This window comes from Macaca nemestrina, chromosome 19 (assembly GCF_043159975.1).
Source record: "Macaca nemestrina isolate mMacNem1 chromosome 19, mMacNem.hap1, whole genome shotgun sequence".
NCBI classification, from domain to species: Eukaryota; Metazoa; Chordata; class Mammalia; order Primates; family Cercopithecidae; genus Macaca; species Macaca nemestrina.
In genome coordinates this window covers 71,746,514-71,760,115 of record NC_092143.1, presented here as the reverse complement: position 1 = coordinate 71,760,115, position 13,602 = coordinate 71,746,514, and the positions used below count along the sequence as shown (strand labels likewise).

Sequence of the window (13,602 nt, the reverse complement as noted above, 5' to 3'; positions counted from 1 at the left end):
TAAATTATCACTATATCATAAATCTGCTTCAGTTTAGTAAGGCTCTTGGCATTTCTAAAAAGTATACAAAAGATTAAACTGGGTGATCACTGTAAAATGCTTGCAACTAGCCACGGGAACACTAAATTAGACTTCATAAATAAAAGGTTAACTAGAGCCCTATTTCACCACTAACAGCTGACACAAATACAGAAAACTCTGCCCATTATCCAAGAAACAAATAATTAAGACTAAAATGCAAGCTGATGTGTTGCAGCATTGTAGGGCCACTAAATAGCCATCTGTGATTCGTGGCAATTTAAAAGGCGAAGAAAGGCACTAAAGCTGCAAACTGCATCCCGTGTCACATTGCCTGAGGAGACTGCAGAATTAAAGGAAGATTGATCCTATACACAGGACTCAGGCATAAATCGAATGCCTCTGTTTTCACTATTTGCAATGTGATCTCCTGGCAGCATCCATCCCGCCTGGGAATGCAAATCCAATTCTGTTTTCTTTGATTTATGACTTCATACTGATCAAATCCGTAAAGGAAACGGAAAGGTCCTTTAAACTTTACAAGCTAACGTTTAATCTTTCCTTGTTCTTTTTTTTTTTCTTCTTCTTCTTCTTCTTTTTTCAAAAAATAAAAAATAAACTTGTGCCTGAAATTTGGGAGAGTGGCTGGCTGGTTTGTCTGTTGCTGCTCGATCTGGTTGCTGGGTGAAGGTTCTTTTGTTTATAAAGATTACTCTATATGTTGAAAGAATTGACAGGAAACAGACATGCTTTCTTTAGCCAAAGAAAGGATACAAGGGTAGGTTCTCAGGGTCTTTTGGAGCTTGCTTACCTCACTCTTGACCACAGATATAAGATAGTACTCATACATATGAAGAAGAGGATTAAATGATTTATCAGTTAGCAAAACTGAGCAACATGTAAACACTACACATTCTAATATGACAAAGGTTGGTTTTATGAAATAAATTTTACTAAGCAATAAGCAATAATGTAGAAAAATACATTTTACCTACAAACTCAATAAACAAGAAACAAAGGGTTCATATTTAGTGCATAATTACTTATTAATAGCTACACAGGGGTTCCTAAAATTTACAATAAGTGCCTGCATCAAACAAAAAAAAGAAGCATTCACAAGTTTAAGAGAAGTGAATGAAAAATGGTAAACAGTACTTAAACAGTGCAGGAGGGTAGGAAGGAGAGGTCTCCATAAAACCACAAAGGAAAAGGGTGGCTCCTACAGGGCAGGTTTCAAAGGGGAGGATCCTGGCCATTTCACAAGATGAGAAGCATGGACAGCACTGGAGAAAAACACATTGTACTTTGCATCCATTTCCAATACCCAGCGCCCAAAGTCAGGACCATTGGGACTGGACTTGCCCTCAGCTTCCCAGACCTGGGACAACCTCAAACCAGTCCCTTTCCAGGGTCCTCCCCCTACCACCGCATGCTCTGCCTCTTCCAATATACTTCTGTGTCCTTCACTTTGTTCCAATTGCCCTAATTTGGGGATATTAGCTTCCCTGGCAACTCAGGAAGTACAGAAAAAAGAGCGGTCTAACGAAGTCGCCTTTTCTGCACTTCCTCAACTCTTCCCCCAGGGAGAGGCGTGAATTCTGGGGAGAAGCACAATTTGGATCGAGCTGTTGTTTTATCGGGAGAATTTTCTTCTGGGCTGAGAGTCTGAAGAGAGACAACTACACATAAAAGGAGAATCAAAGAAAGCAGAAATATTGGAATTGTCACCCAACCAGGGGGACAGTGCCCAGTTGAGTTAGGCTGGGATTGAAGCAGCCTGCCCCAGAGACTCACTGGGAAAGAATGCCCTTCAGCAATTCTCCAAATCATTACCTCAAAATCTCTCTGGAGCAGGGCATCATTGTTTATGTACAGTAGCAAATGATAAGTAGTAATATCTTCAGGCCTGTCATGGATAAAAATACTATCCTTTTAATTCCGGTTTACAAAAATAGGAGTAATATTCAAAACAATGATTGTCTACTTTTCTATTTATTTTTATAAAAACATAAACAGCTCAGGCGAATTTTCAATCCTTGTGCACGCTTTGTATGAACTTCTCTCTATACTTATATATATATATTCTTTTTATATATTTATAATATATATCAATAATTGGTCCACAAAGTATATCTGTGCATTCTCTAGTGCTTTGTAAAAAGAAAAACAGTATTATTATCAAAATATTCATTTAATGGCTTTACTTCATTACATAAATACATGTTTGGATAGAACACACGAGCGATGACTGTTCAGTCAGTTTGGAAAACGACTTTTCATTGCGTCAGGGCTGTATACACAGGGTAGCTGGTAACTCATCGCTACAAATAAGCTATTCGGCGTCCTTTGTTTTTAACCCTTTGTTTATACCTTTTCCCTAGGACGGCCGCCAAGTATTTCTTGACAGCCATTTGTTTCCGGTAGCGACTGTAGCTGTCCGTGAAGATTCCATCCGAGTGGCGCTTGGAGAGCGGCTCCGCGTCCTCCTCCACGCCGCCGCCTAGGCTCCCACTGCAAGCAAAGGGGTCGGGAAGAGGGTGGCGGGGCGGGAGACACAGGTTCAATCGCTGCGGGGAGCAGGCGGGCCCCACCCCACGCGGGAGCCTTCCGGGAGGGCCCGGGGCTCGCACTGCCCACCGCACCGCCTCCCTCTGCCAGGAAGCAGCCGTAGGGAGGGCTGAGATGGAAGCCCCTCAATGCCTCCCTCCCCACCCAGGACTTCCCGGCACGAAACCCCACAGAGGGGGGGCCCGGGATGAGATCCGGGCAGACGACCTTTCTCCCAACGCTGCCTCTTGAGATCTGACCATCCGTGCGTTCGCACTAAATTGTCCTCACTGTTCCTCTCACCCCCGACGTACAGAGAAAATAACCAGAGAGCCCTAAACATGCCAGGCTGGCTGCTGCCCTGGAGTTTGCATCGATCCTACAATTCCTAGTCAAACATGAACACTCCTCTCCCTCCTCACGCCAAGTTGAAAAACGTGGTAATAATATAAGTCGACAGGCTGTAGGCAATATTTTTCACTGCATGAATTATTCATGGCGAAAATGTAATCTGTCTTCCCACGGGCTTTATTAAAATGTTGCCTTCTGCTGAGATACGCTTCACGCAAGCCCTATGCTCTCAGTTTCTCTGGCGTGAGCAAAACTGTTTGGTTCCCTAAGTCTTCAAATTTGGCTATTTATCATTTCGATTTGAATTTTCAGTAAATACAACCACCCCTTTCCCCATCCCCCCCCCCCCAAAAAAAGTCATGCTTAGAGGAAATTATAGCAAAACCTCCCTGGAAGCTTGAAGGTTTTGAATGACCGAGAGGTTTGGTTTGGTTTCTCTTTCTTTTCACTCCCTCGCTCGCGTTCCCTTTTTTCCTCTTCCAGAGCTCTCTGGGCCAATTTAAGGTGCCACTTAAAAATCTCCGCCTGCGACCTGTGGCGGGTACCCACCCCAGACCCTGGGGCGCAGACTCACTCTGGGCCCCACGTGCACGCACGGCCGTGGAAGCCGCGCCGCCCGCCCTCCGCGCGCCCCACACAAGCACCCACTCCGGCGCGCGCGAGCCACCATGCGCGAGTTAATCCTTCCACAAACTCTTACCCCACGCCCTTGGCCACGAGCGACTGCAGGTACTTCCTGGCGGACAGCTGGTCCAGCACTTTGCGGTAGGCCTTGTTAAGGATCCCGTGGGCGACATCTCTAACGGGGAGGCAAAGTGCGCGCCCAGGGTCACTGATTCTGCCCCCCAGGTGGCCGCTGGAGACCCCCTTGTTGGGCGCGCACCCCCTTGACTGTCAGGGAGGCTGACAGAGAAACCTCCAGAGGCACAGAACTCGCAACTCCCGGGACGATCCCGAGAGTAACTGCTAGGATTGGGAGTTAGTCCTGGCTCTAGGAATGGCAGCTGTGGAGTGTGGGTTCCTTGACGCCACTCACTGCCACTCTTTGGGCCACAGCCCCCTCGGTCCCCACGCGGCCCTCAGGTCCACATAGACCCGCCCGCTGCTAATTTTCTGTCACTGCAATAGGATCGGGCCAGGGAGAGGACAGGCTTGAGGACTTTCTTGGGGGGAAAAAAAAAATCCTCGGTGGGTCACCACACCACCCCTCCAGTCACCGCAGTCCCGAGCGCCCAGCCGCGGGTGTGCGCGAGGCCGCGCGAATCTCACCTTCTCTCGGAGGGGTAGTACAGTGCGGAGGCGTCGCGCAGCGCGGAGGCGGGGCTCCCGGCGCCCGGCGGCTCCAAGTCGTAGAAGTCTTGGAGCGGGTTTCCGTCCTCGTCGTACGCCTCTTCCTCCGGCCTGCGGGGTGGCCCGGGACAGAAGGAGTGGTCAGTACAAGTTCCTCCCCAGCTCTGCGAGGACCCAAAGAAAGGGGCTCGCGCTGATTTTCACAGTTGATAAAAGTCCTCCACGGAGAATTGTCTTTTCTCCCAGGACTGGAGGTGGGAGTAGAGGTAAGGAGGAGGGAACCACACCCGACCATTCCTACCCCGCCAGGCGGCTCGCCCACCCCCCCTTTTCGCGGGTAAAGGGTGGTCCTGCAGGGCCACAGCCTCAACAAGCACTGGGAAACACAGGCGTCTCCGCCGATCGCGCACACCTGGCTACTGAAAAGGACCGCCCCCCTCCCCGCCCGGCTCCCGAGCCTCCACAAAGCAGCAACGGGCGGGGACGAGAAAGGCCCTACGAGACTAGGCGCTGACCCACGCGAAGACCCGAATGGGGAGGCCCAGAAAGCAAACGAGAAGATGGATGGGGTGTGCGGCGGCCAGCTCCGCAGCCACCCCCACCCCAGCCTCCGAGCCCAGGGGAGCCCTTCCCGGAGCAGATGTAGGTCACGGAGAACCTCGGTTTCTATTTTGGGCAGGAGAGGATCTGGCAGGAACATGAATAATAGATGCCCCTAAACTTAGCCAGTTTGGCGGCGGCTCAGACTGTGGCGTGTCCTAGCCCTCCGGTGCCTCTCGACCGGAGAAAGTGCCAGGCACACGGGAATTTGAAAATAGCTGAGGGTGAAACGAGGGTGTTTTAAGGCAACTAAACGAATAGTTCGCGCTAATCTGTTAGCGATGGCGGGGCCCCATCTCACCCCCAGAGCACAAGGAGGGGGTGCGATACCCAGCGAGTGCCTGGCGACTTCGCAGTCACCCTCATCTACAGCCTCCATTCTTGACATAGGACGGATAGAGATGAGTTAAAACAAATCCTTCTCGCTTTGGACCCCTGGAGAGATTTGGAATGCAGCCAGCGCTAGTAGCACTCTCTAGGCAGGGATGGAGTCGTACTTCGTTACTTCACTCGCCTTTTCTCCATCCTTGGAGAGGTCAGGGCAAGGCAAGCACATACCTCCGCACGCCCCGCACCCAGCCTTTTCTCGGCGATGCGCCTCAGCCCTGGCCCGGGTACCCCGAACCCTGGGTCTTTCTGATATTGCCCTGGCCCGAGTCCAGATACTGGAATCCTAATAGAGAAGCCAGAACCCATCTCTCCGTTCAAATCAATGGTCAGCGGCCCCCCAAGGCTAATGTTCCTGGGCGAGGCTAGGAGAAGGCAGCTTCGCAGACAGAAAGAGCGCTCCTCTCTGCCCCAGGCGCCGCGGGTGCGGACCCTCCCCTGCCCAGGGCTCTTCCACAGTCCGGCACATCGGCCCGCGACTCCCTGGGGCTGCCTCCGGGAACCTGGGCAGCGCCTGCCGATTAGAAACCCGGGGTTAAGAAAAAAGCCAAGGTTCCTCCATCCTGGGCCGGGCAGGGCTGCTCTCCCGCTCCTGCCTGCCTGCTGGCTTTCCCTTCCTCCTCCCTTGCGTCTGTTTTTCCCCCTCCTTCGCAGTCTCGTTCTTGTTCTTCCCTCTCTTAAGTCGCTTTTCCTCAATCACACCGGGCCAACACCCTCCCCCACCCCACGCCCCCCAAGACAGCCTGGGATTCAAAATGCAGTTGGAACACGGATCACTTGAAAGAAAGCTCTTCAGGGGAAAGAACTGGAATGAAATGAAGAGAAAGGGTGGAAAGGAGAGAGAGGCCCCACCCGGATAGTCCAGAACAAGCGGTAACAAAGCAAAGTCCGAAGGAGCTTCACGCTCAACCCCCGGCCAGGCTCCAGAGCTGAAGTTCTCCTAACTCATCCTAAGAATAGGTAAAAGAAACCAACCTAGGGGCCATGCCCTGCCCCCATCCTGCTGGCCAGGTTGGGAGAGGCGGGTTCTCCAGCGGCCAGAAGCTCACTGACTCTACTCGGGACCCTGAGCTGCCTAGGGCTGGGGGAGGGTTCCGAGCCGTCGCGGAGCCTGCCAGACCCTCCGGCTAGAATGGGGACCCGCTGTCCAGCCAAGGCTGGCGGAGGCGCACTGGGGGCGCAGAGGGCGATGCTAGTAGTCTGGACCCAGAGGACTGCAGGAAGGAGACTGTGAGGAAGTGTCTGTGACTGGGAAGCCCCAGCTCCTGCTCGGCCCGGGCAGCCAGCACCTACCTGATCCCGGGGAACCGGAGTCCGGCGGCGGCAGGTGAGCAGTAGACGCTGCTGTGCATGATTATCCCGTAGACCAGCAGGGCCAGCCTCGCTCCGCTACACATGGTCATTCTGCGCAGGATGGGAAAGAGGGCACACAGCTGTGAGAACGTCCCTGGCCTTCCACCCTCCAACCCCAAAAAACTCTCGAAGCTGGGGGAGGGACGGAGCGAAGCCCCGGCTCCCAGTATTGAACACCACTTAGCGACAGCCGGCGCGCGCCCTGCCACTTCTTGCTTGCTATAGTTAGAAATATATAAATATATGCATATACCCAGCGCCCAATAACTAGCCAGACCTGGTTGAAGGAAAGCTAACTATCCTGACGCGATGCCAGCGAAAGAATCAGCAGTCGAGTGAGTCGGTGGGTTTGGTAAGGTTTTCTTTCCCTTGCCCTTCAACTCTTACCGCTGTCAGGAGAGGGTGTGCTGCCAAGTAGGACGGCGGGCAAAGGGCTTCTTCAAGTTTCTGCGCTGGAGTCACAACCCGAGAGGCATCACCGTCTGGCGTTGGTGTCTGAGCAGAAGCCGCAGGAACGAGCAGGAGCAGCAGGAGGAGCTGCAGGACTTGTTTGCCGAGGCTCGTGTTCTGTTCAAAAGTTTGTAGACGAGCAGAACTAGGAGGGAGCGTGACACGGAGAGAAGGGGGCGAAGAGAGACAGAAGAAAGAAAGAGGGGGCGAGGAGGTAAAGCGCGGAGGAGCAAAGTGGCCGTAAGTCCACCCGGAGGAATAAGCAAGCGATTAAGGAAAAGAGGGAAAGTCAGAGAAGAAGGGGAGGAAGGAAAGGGAGAGGGCCGGTCGCCAGCCGGCCTTTGTAGGAGCCGCTGGTCAGGCAGCTGTGAGGGTCGACAGCGCCTTCTCTGCTCCAAGGTCTCTCTGGCTGCCTCTGAAGCTGCGGCTTCTTCAGCTGCTGCCGGTGGTTACAGAGGTGACCGGCCTTCTGCTCGTATTTATCTGTGCAGTTAGCAAAAATCTATCCGAACATGGTTTTTGGAGAGCCCTCTTTGTCAACATCTGTCTGCCTGTTGCCTTTAAGAACAGAATATTTTGTTTCACTGTTGCGCTCCGATTTTTATTCATGAAATGACTTCCTTTTTTTTTTTTTTTCAGTCACGTAATGATCGGGTATCAGAAAAAGACGTCAGCATCCTAGTCCCTCAAGGAACATATTAACTATTCTGTGCTGTCCTCTTGGATGATAAGATCCGGAGTCATCGACTTCTCATAAACACCTTTCACTCATACAATCCAATTTTTAAGAAGTCCAATTATTTTTGATGGTTTTCAATTTCACCCATTTCTCAAGGACAGGTAAAGAATTTTTAGAATTTTGAGGATGGCAAAAGTTAAGTTTTTAACTATATAATTACGATTTCTCTTTACTTTTTCATCAAGCCCCACCAATCAGAGCTCTGGTCTCTGGAGTTAAGCATCATCAAGCTCTCCTATTAATAAATTTAATTTAGATCTCCTAATTTCTTGCGTATGTTCTTTCAGATAGACCATTAAATGTGGAAGTCGTTTTGCTTTTAAAGGGAAGTCTTGGAGGATTTTCAGTAAATCTCTCTTGAGTCTGGCTGCCGTTGACAGTCGGGCTAGGAGTAGATTGATGAGAGCTCAAGCTGCCTCCGGAGCGCGGCCTGCGGAGCTGTCCAGACTCCGGGTGCTGAAGTGTTCGGTCACAGATGCTATAAACGTTGAAAATTGCCACTGGTTTAATTTTTCACCAGAGCCTCTAAATTTGAAGAGTTGGCATTAGTGCTATTAACGTGGCGATTCATTGCCTAAATCACCCCCATCGTTCAGATACATCTTTCCCCTTTGTAGTGTCCACAAATGCCCTAATGCTGAGAATGCTCTCCATCCCTGCCTGGATTTGAGGAAAAAGCATTCTGTCCTCCGTTAGTCCTGGCTTTTGGATCTCTAGACTGGCCGTTTGGCTACCTTCACACCTTCTGTGGCTCTTACAGATTTTAAAAATTGATGTTGTGAAATTGTGTTTTCCACAATAAATGAAATGTTAAGAATTTTGGGGTGAGAAATATGTTTTTCCACTTTGTTTACAACTTGAGCTCTGTTTGGGAAACACAGATGGACTGGGAAAGCATGAGGGTTCCCAGTACAAGTTCACTTGATGAAGGTTTCTAACAGGAATCCCTCTGCTGGAAACAGTTAAATTTTTTTTAACTGAAAATGATGTGGTAAGAGGAAAGCAATAAGGGAAGACCATATCCACCCAGAGGCTTCCAATTTCCTGCGTAATTTAAGAAGGGTCATATATTTCTACACCAGTAAGAGAAATTGGGTCTATTTCTTGAAAGAAAGAAAGAAAGAAAGGAAGGAAGAAAGGAAGGAAGGAAGGAAGGAAGGAAGGAAGGAAGGAAGGAAGGAAGGAAGGAAGGAAGGAAGGATCCATCAGTAACCATTAGAGTGCATTTTAATTATTTGGATCTTACACAAAAATTAGGGGAAATTCCAGTTTAGTGAGAGGGTTTCCTGTTACTATGATTCGGATCTAACATTTAAATAAGCTATATTAGTTCTGCATGCTTTTTCCAAGATATTATGTTTCTCCTTCTAAATGCTGTTCCTGCTCTTACTTGAGATTTAATACTTCCTCCCTCTTAAAAAAACTAAGTTTTGCTTATTCCTGGCCATGAATGACCAAAAACTGTCTGCTTCTTCTTAGTTTATTCCTGGCCGTGCTTCAGATTGTCTGCCTTCAATAAAGCTTCAAACCACATCTACATGGGAATATGTCTCTTTTACTCTAATACATATGCTCACTGATTTATGTCGGAGTGTTTACATGCCTGTGTTCCGTGTTCAGCTCTGCCTCTGCAGCAAGCTCGCACACAAAGAGCCTGCGGTGAACACTACCAGATAATCAAGCAGAGACGTCTTTCTTACTAAAGCGCCCAAAGCTATTCCCCACTGTGGCTTTCCTGTCTTCCACCTTGCTTCACGTCAAAGGTGAACCCCATTAAAAACCTTACTCTTTCCTCCCACACGAATTCTGAAATGAGTTCAATCTGAAGAAATATTTGAAAATTTCCAAGACTCCTTGTACAATTCACTACTCAACTTTAGTAAAGGGAGCCACCATGTGGGGAGTTTGCTGACTTCACGGCCTATTAAAGGGGGAAAACCACAAACACGATTAACCATCTGGGGGGGACGACTAACTGCTGGCTCCAAGGGCCAACAGGGGCTGAACTGTGCCTCTGACTTACCAAGGCTATGACCCCTGCGCTCTTCTCAGCTTAGATACCCTCAGCTCAGAACTCAGGGCTCAGCACCCAAAAATTACAGGCCTTCAGACCTGAACCCATTCACCAGAGTGAAAGACTAAACAGAGAACTTGAAATTCTTGGTCACTGAACTCCTGAAAATCAAGTTTCGAGACCCAGCAATTGCTCAACACAATCTAAAGACCCACCCAGCCCTGCCCACACTGCCTGGGGGAATCAAACTCCCACAGGATCACCCGCAGATCTTTTGTTGCTCGTGGCCATCATCTAGTTGGGCATGTTTGACATCTCTCCCAGAGGAGCTTTCCTATTCATGAAAATCTGGCCTTGGGCCCCTGGGCCAAGGGAAAAGGCCAATAGATAGGAGGAACTCGAAGCTGCTAAATGAGAGTATAGGCCCCTTCTGCTTTCTATTGGTTGGAGGGAATATGGGATGACTGATGTTTCAAAGACCAAAACTACCCCCAAACGCCCCTCTGATTCTAATCTTGGAAGGCTCCAGTCAAGTATTAGCACAGCATCCTGGAGGGACTTTCGGGGGCCAGCGAGGAAGAGGGGACTTGTCAGCCCAAAACCCCAGGCTAGAGAGACTAGCAGCCCCAACATGCACTGAGGAGGCATGGGGCAGTGGCCAGGTGGGATACTGTGGCCCAGTCCGACAGACATGCTAATTGCAAGTGGAGACCCCAGTCTGGCTTGAAGTGCAGGTAGGAGCTGGAGGGTGAATCCTAGGGGCCCTCAACTAAAGCACTTTTATGAGAGGAGAGAGAGAAAGGGAGGAGGAGCTAGAGGAGAATTGGGGAAGAGCAAGACCAGGGTACAACAGCCTTCCGGTTTTACTGTTCTTACCCAGTTTCCCTCACGAAGGGTATTTAGGTATTTAGGGTTAAGAGTACAAGAGAAACCTTCCAACCTCCTATATATAATTGAAAATGATGAAAGAGAGGATTGGGGGAGAGGAGGAAGAAGAGACCAAAGAATTAGAACTTTCTGTTTACAGATAACACAAAGGAATTTCAAGTCTTCTTTCCAATGCTCCCACTCTCTCCCCTCAGTGCTCACCAGAAGACTTCCCAGGCCAGCAAAGTAGATTTCCCAGGCTGGCAAAGTTTCTTTCCAGGCTATGAGGATTGTTACGTTAGCTGGAATCATATTCAGCTAGAAAAATTAGAAGAACAACGGGAATCTTAGAGTAGGAGGTCTAACCAGCATCCTCCCTGAGGCACAGCAACTGAAGGTGACTTGAGCTAAGCCCTGACCTGCCCCGAAGAGGCTGTTTATATATATTTGTTGGAAATGATTTAATAATACTCTGAACTTCAAGTCCCTAATGTATCAACTTTTATCCTGTTGGTCCTTCAGATGTGAAAACAAGTTTTGGTAAGAAATGATAAATACTAGCTAAAAGTCAAACTAACCCTTCCCCAAATTGGTTTTCCTGGTGGCTAACACATCCGCCTTTGTTGAAGGGTCAATCCTTGAACCTTGAATTAACATTCAATTTAAAGAACTCTAGCTTCTGAGGAAGTGGGCTTTTGTATTCAAACAAGAGGAATATGTCTAGTATACATACTGGGAGTTTGAATTGCAGATGGCTTCACAACATTAGCAAATAGTATAGTGTTTGTACTGTTGTGTCTGTGTCAGGTTTCTGCCTTTGGACCATCACCACTTGGGAAGTTGGCTTTCCTTCTTTTGCATGGGAATCTTCAACATCTTTTAAACTGCTCCCCTCCACCCCCATACTGCAAATCAGTAGTGAGCTAAATGTATTTTTGCCTTTAAGCAGCCCAGGGAAGTGTGGCTCCTGGTCACTTGGATAAGATTTCCACTACTTTCTTTTTGGATCAGTCACCCGTAGTACCCAGGATTTCTCCATCACATTCTCTTCCCTTAGCTACATAGCTCTATACCATTACCTTTTACTACCACTATCTCTATATCCTACAACATTAGATTTTTCTTAATCATATAAAAGGACATGTTTGCTCAAAGCATCCTCACACATTCCTAGTATAAATAATCTAAATCAAGATTGGAAAAGTTGTGCATTCTTATTCTTTTTTTTTTTTTGAGACGGAGTCTCGCTCTGTCCTCCAGCCTGGAGTGCAGTGGCGCAATCATGGCTCACTGCCACCTCTGCCTCCCAGGTTCAAGAGATTCTCCTGCCTCAGCCTCCTGAGTAACTAGGACTACAGGCGCCTGACACCATGCCCAGCTAATGGTTATATTTTTAGTAGAGACAGGGTTTCACTATCTTGACCAGGCTGGTCTCAAACTCCTAACCTTGTGACCCACCTGCCTCAGCCTCTCAAAGTAATGGGATTACAGGTGTAAGCCATCACACCTGGCACATTCTATTCTTTTTTAGCCAGTACTTAGCATAAGAAGCAGGCTATAATAAGCTTTTTCAGTAAACAAGCCTGATGCAAACCATCATCCTCTCCTGTGAATGACAAAAGTGAATTATAACACTGTATTCCATTTCACTTAAACCTTTTCTCTTCTGACTCTTGCAGAAAATGCAATGACTAATGACTCACTCCATACCGATTACACCTGTAGGGAAACCCAAATGTTCTGAACCAGAACATCATGACCATCACTTACTGGACTGCATGCATCATGCCTTTCAGAACTCACTGTGAAGTAAGAAGCTGATGAGCTTACCTATAATGTGTCGTGACTTCTCTGACCTTCAAAATGTTGTGCTTCACACACACTGAAAACAACTAGGAAAGGAAGCCTTTCCAAACCACATGAGTAAAGCTTCTCTCTAATCTAAGAACAGAATTGCATATTCACAGAGCCAAGAAATTTTGCCTGTTGTTTTAAGACATAAAGCAGACATCCAAGAAACAAAAACCAGGATCTAACCTTTGCTTACAGGTTTGGATGATTCCAAATATCTCACATATATGGCTCTACTAAGGCCTTATTCTCTGAACATTAGTTTACTGGGTACCAAAAATATATCCCAGACTTCACTGTGTAGCATCTTCCAAATTCTCCCCATATTTCCAGAGCACCTCCTCTAAAAAGCCAACAAGAAGAAAGTCTGCTCTCTACTTCAGTTTAAATCCTCTGTTCATATAAGGCTTAAATGCAGAAGGAAAAGCTTGGACAGGATCCAGGAAAACCAATATCCTAAATAAGTTTTTGAGACCACTTCAGAAAATGTTGGAAGGGGAATCTACATGCAAAATAAAACAAGGTTATTGTGTGTAAAATCAAAAGAAGATCTTCCTTTGTGAGTTCCTAGCATCCCTCTGCCCTTTGGGCTCAGGCTTGGCATTATCTACCTGTGAATATAGGTTTACCTGTAATAATTTTGGAGCCTTGTTTTTATTATCATTATTACTAACTAACACTGTATGGTAATCATAGCTTTGCAGTTTTTGTTTGTCTATTTTGGTTTGTTTTTTGTTGGTGTTGTTTTTTACAGGGTCTTGCTGTGTCACCCAGGCTTGAGTGCAGTAGTGTATTCATAGCTCACAGCAACTTCAAACTCTTGGGCTCAAGTGAGCTTCCTGCCTTAGCCTCTTGAATACTTGGGACTACAGGCACATGCCACCACCATGCCTGGCTAATTTTATTATTATTATTATTATGCAGAGACAAGGTCTCCCTATGTTGCCCAGGCTGGTCACAAACTCCTAGACTCAAGCATCCCAAAGTGCAGGGGTTACAAGTATGAACCAGTGTGCCCAACCTGAAAATGAAAATACTTTTCAAATAACCCTTTGTCTCTACCCAAATATACAGAGGCATAAGTTTTTAAAAACTATCATCTGCTTGGAATACTATTACATTTGTCATAAATGTA

The 13,602-nt window shown here is 47.8% G+C and overlaps 1 protein-coding gene across 1 annotated transcript; it reads right to left on the bottom strand.

Annotated features, from left to right (window-relative positions):
• Nucleotides 1–948: 948 nt before the first annotated feature.
• On the bottom strand, nucleotides 949–7,665 carry LOC105464607 (adenylate cyclase activating polypeptide 1). Its single transcript, XM_011712629.2, is given in 7 exon segments — nucleotides 949–2,529; nucleotides 3,617–3,715; nucleotides 4,186–4,317; nucleotides 6,487–6,597; nucleotides 6,920–7,184; nucleotides 7,187–7,221; nucleotides 7,424–7,665. Coding segments are annotated over 7 exon segments (1,014 nt in total). The 5' UTR covers nucleotides 7,606–7,665; the 3' UTR covers nucleotides 949–2,339.
• Nucleotides 7,666–13,602: the final 5,937 nt, after the last annotated feature.